This window comes from Aulostomus chinensis, chromosome 20 (assembly GCF_037954235.1).
Source record: "Aulostomus chinensis isolate RoL2024-O1b breed Wild chromosome 20, RoL_Achi_v1.0, whole genome shotgun sequence".
In the NCBI taxonomy this organism is placed as follows: domain Eukaryota; kingdom Metazoa; phylum Chordata; class Actinopteri; order Syngnathiformes; family Aulostomidae; genus Aulostomus; species Aulostomus chinensis.
The window spans coordinates 3,665,449-3,670,427 of NC_141339.1; the positions used below are offsets into that span (position 1 = coordinate 3,665,449).

At 43.8% G+C, this 4,979-nt stretch overlaps 1 protein-coding gene across 1 annotated transcript; it reads left to right on the forward strand.

The window, feature by feature from the left end:
- Positions 1-255: 255 nt before the first annotated feature.
- Positions 256-1,248, forward strand: LOC147242259 (trace amine-associated receptor 1-like). The gene has a single exon (XM_086190476.1). It carries the CDS (start codon positions 256-258, stop codon positions 1,246-1,248), a length of 993 nt encoding a protein of 330 aa, XP_086046602.1.
- The last annotated feature ends 3,731 nt before the right edge of the window (positions 1,249-4,979 follow it).

The following is a 4,979-nucleotide window of genomic DNA, read 5'->3' on the forward strand; positions in this document are numbered from 1 at the left end:
GGACAACTGGAATATATCTGAAATATGTTAATGAGAGAGAAACTTTTATAAAAATCAAGGCAGTGTACAGTGACACAGCACTGAAGAACAGAAATCAGCACTGATCCATGTGACGCTGTGAGCATTTTAGGTAAGGAAACCAGAAACTGTATAGACTTATCAAATTCTTTGTGGTATTAGATAATGACAACTATTTTAAGTGTTGTCAATGTTTCATGTCAGTAACAGAAAACTGGTTTGCAGGAACTCAGAAGCATGGCAGCAGAGGTCTTTTTCAACCGCACTCATGTCAATGTCATACATCCCTGTTATCAAGTGGATCATTTCTCTGTAGTAACAAGAACCTCCTCCACAATGTGTGTTTTATTCAATCTTCTCCTTGGCTCAGTATCTGTTATCACAGTATGTGGGAACCTCCTGATAATAATCTCCATCATTTACTTCAAACAGCTCCACACTCCTACTAACTATCTTATTCTGTCTCTGGCTGTGACTGATCTGCTGGTTGGTGTTGTAGTTTTTCCTCTCAGTATGGAATTCACTGTAAGTTCTTGTATGTACCAAAATGACGTTTTTTGTAAAATACGAGAAAATGCTGACGTTACTCTGAGCACAGCTTCTATTTTGAATCTCTGCTGTATTTCCATTGACAGATATTTTGTAGTGTGTCATCCTCTGACATACAGATTAACAATCACTAGTAATGTGGTTGTGATCATGATCCTGGTCATCTGGAGTGTCTCTGCTCTAGTTGCCATTGGCTTTATAATTGCAGGGTTGAACCATGAACAATGTGGAGAAAAGTGTCACATGGATATTTTGATTGCAAATATTTCAGGACCTGTTTTCTCCTTTTACCTACCAATGATCATCATGGTCTGTATCTATGTGAAGATTTTCCTTGTGGCACAGAAACAGGCACGCAGCATCCAGGACACAACCAGGAAGTCTGGAGCGACGGACAGTAAGAGTGACAGGAAGGCCACCAAAACTCTGGCTATAGTTATGGGAGTTTTTCTCATCTGTTGGAGCCCCTTCTTTCTATGTTTTTATTTTCAACTTCTAAATCCTGTGACAGTACCACTGCCACTGTTTGAAGCTCTTATTTGGCTGGCACTGTCAAACTCAATGCTTAATCCCTTTATCTACGCTTTCTTTTATCACTGGTTTCGATCTGCTTTTAGAATGGTCATATCTGGAAAAATATTTATTGGTGATTATAAGAACACAAAGCTTATAGTACAGTAGTTTTGTAGCCTGATGGCCTGTTATTAGACTCTGGGTCTGGACTTAGTGGTCCAGGATGGGTAACATTCCTTCCCACCGGCCATCAGTAGTTCAGTAGCATGATGGCTTGTGTGTAGACACTGGGTCTGACCCTGTTGTCCGTCTTTTCTTCCGGCATCACCTCTGTATTGGTAACCATAGTGAGCTCAGTTTCACCGGTGGAAAGTCCATCAATGCATTCCCAGAGTTTGGCCTGAGGCAGGGGTACAGCTTTCCAGTGTTGTGGAGATGCAGAAAAAATGTTGCTGCCCCCCCAAAGAAAACAAGAATAGTAATGATAATTAAATAACAATGCTGGATATCATGTATTTGCTTTAAAATATCAAGGGTTTATTTTAAAGTTTTAACCCTTGTAACATGAAAAAAAATCTCACTGTATTGCAAATTACATGTGAAACTGAACTTGAAGTCGAACAAACATGTAGCTTACGTAACAATTTTGCATCAGATGGAAGTAAAGAATAGTAATAATAAGTAAATAAGTGTCTGCCAGCTATCTAAATAATAAGGTCTTCTTTTAAATTATATTAGGCCAGAACTCACAGGTTCAAGTTGCTCCACTGTCACGTCTCCTTGGTTCTACATGGGGCAGCCGCTTCTTTCCCTCTCACTTGCTCTCTCTGTGACTCTGAGCCGCAACAAACAGAGATGCAGCTCAACACACACAAGAAACCAGTATTACAAGAAAATTGGAACTGTAGAATACCGTGGAGTTTTTGTACTGCCATTTTATTTTATTTTTTTACATCCCTACCAGGAATTTATTCATGTTATTAAAATAAAGCACCCCCACACAGAGAGGGCGCTTTCTAATATGAGGCATAAAGGGCAAGGGGCTCAAGCACCCCTAGGGCCCTATGTGTGCACATGCCCGCTACAGAGGCAACTGTTATAGGCATTGTCAGGAACAGGAAAGACCAAATCAAGGTTCACCTGCAGGAGGAAATTTAATCTATCTAGAGCCTTTTCATGACCCTTCAATAGATGGCTTGCTAGATGAATTTCCTGAATGACATCCCTTGAAACATCATTGGTAGCCAGGGCAAACCTGGTCACTGACTACTCCAACTCAGCTTTTGTCATGTCTTCCACTTTAATGGAAAATTTAAACTTTTTGGACTCAAGCTGACAGTTGCAAAATCTGTCAGACAACTCTTGAATGACTGTGTCAATGATTTCATTGAAAACCATGCACGTAAAATGTCTCAGGTTCACCCACACAGAAACAGGGAGAACATGCAAACTCCACACAGAAAGATCCAGGGCTGAGCCGAAACTCGAACCCAGAACTTCCTTGCTGTGGAGTGACAGTGCTGAGCACTGCACCACTGTGCAGGCTACAGTCTGAAATTGAATCTAAAAAATTCATTTTGAGTGAACCAGGAAAGATATCCTGTTATTTCTTTCGAGGCTACCTTACTAAGATGCTCTGCTCCTGTGACATCTTATCGTGCTATGACAAATAGGAAAATAATGTGCAGTCGTTCAGTCTTGGTGCAACCCTTTGTGACGACATGCCGCTGCAGTTGTTACAATCAGAATAAGGCAACCCAAAATGGGTCTGGACCCAGGTAGCACAACCACAGACAGACAGAACACAGGGAGCCAGATTAAACCACCCGAAGGCTGTTTACTGGATGGAGGGAAAGGGGAAGGAAAAAAATCTACACGAACTTAGGGACCTAAAAAATGGGGGGAATGTGGTGCGTAGCTGTGTGAGAATGAGATGTGTAATGTAACTATGTGTATGCGTGGGTGTGCGTTGTGAAATGTTGCGTGTACTAACCAGTCCGTGGGGAAGGGAACCCTACCGTTAGGGAAGGAGGGCACGAGAGTCCAGAGGAGGGGAGGCAAAGGCAGGGAGTGGGATTCGTCCAGGAGACAGAGATGGGGGGGGGGGGGGGGGTGAAGGTGAGGGTTTTGGATAGGGAATGGTTCAGGAGTATGGCGTGGAGTCGTGGAGGGTCGAGGAGGCAGACGAGGGACGCGGAGGAAATCACGGAGGGGTTCTCGGAGGCAGCTGGGAGCCAGGGGGAATCACGTGGGGTCAGTACGATCAAGCCCGGGTTGAAGGTCCTGGATTCCTTTTATAGCTGGCCCGGCAATTGCCTGCAGGCATGGCTGATTGCTGATAGGTGGCACCTGTGCTGGAATCAGCCTGAGGAGGGCCATGGAGAGCATGAGAGGGAGGATCCCAAACAGGACCCCCCCTCCTACGGGAGACACTGGGCGACCGTCCGATGGCGCCAGGGTGGGTCCGGTAGAACTCTTCCAGGAGGGCAGGGTCCGCCAGGTAAGTGCGTGGAACCCAGCTGCGATCCTTGGGTCCATACCCCACCCAGTCCACTAGGAACTGGTAGCCCCGTCCACGACGCTGGACAGCAAGGAGTTTGTTCACCTCTCAGACCATGTCACCCCCATTCAGGACCCTAGGAGGTGGAGGATTAGGGGTCGGGGGAGACAGGGCACTGGACATTGCGGGCTTGAAGTTTGTAAAGATTACTAAGAACATTAAACTGCAAAAACGGTGGTGTGTGTAAGTGTGCTTTGTTACCAGTACAATGTTTTAACAGATGAGGGAATGTTTTAGAAAAATGGCGCGTGTTGAAAACGCGAGTGATGAAACAAAAAAAATAAATGTGTTGAACATGCAGGTTGGCCACCCCTGCACACTCTAACACATGCTGGTGAGATTGTATGGGAAACGGTGTAGTGTGGAACGTGAAAACCAGGTAAACCAAGACAGAAACTGAATGTAGATGAAGTGCTACTCACAGCAGTTGGTCAGCTGGTGTTTTTAATGTGCCGGCAGATAGCTGCCTATGCGCCTATGCGCTTGCGTGAGTGGCTAGGTGCGCGCATTTGGTGCAAGCGTCACGACTCACTCCGTGACACAGGGGTTAACCAAAATCTAAACGGAGCTATCAGCAACATTCGTTTGCATCCATGCTAGTTATAAACTCGTCTTCAGTTGTCAGCGTTAGCACTTTAAATCATCCTACCTGTTGCCTTTCCCCATCCACTGGTTCAAGTTTTGTTGCATCCCTTCAAAAGCCATCTCCTTTTCTCTCCTTCTTTTTCTGTTTTCTGCCCCAGACAGCTTTTTTCCTTTATCCATCTTGACATTGTGGACGCAACCTCATTGCTCACTCTAGTCTCACGGTGGTACCCCGCTCTTCTATGTCAAAATTCTATGATGGAATTTTATGAGATAGGGCACCCTTCTCTAGCATGTTAGTCCTCTAAAATATGACACAAGCTTCAAGAAATGCAGAAAATATTTCAAAAACACACAACAGATATGGAAAGAAAATACAAATTTCATTTGAAAATTGACTTTACTCAATTATGTAATTACTACAACTAAGATACAATACTACTACTGCTACTACTACTAATAATAATCATAATAATAATTAAATTAAAAAGGAAATGAATCATTTCCTGAGACACCAAAATGTTCATTCAAAAATATCTTGAAAAAATAATTTTCATGAATGGCTGAAGCTGAAAAGAGTGTGTAAACCAGGGGTCCCCAAACTTTTTTCTGTGAGGGCCACATAACTTTCCCCTTCTCTGATGGGGGGCCGGGGTCAGTTTGTAACAGAAAAAGTGTGACAATCATGGGGTTGCCTAAACATAAAAATGTATTTTTTTCCAGAAAGCCACACTACCAAATAACCCTCTCTGGG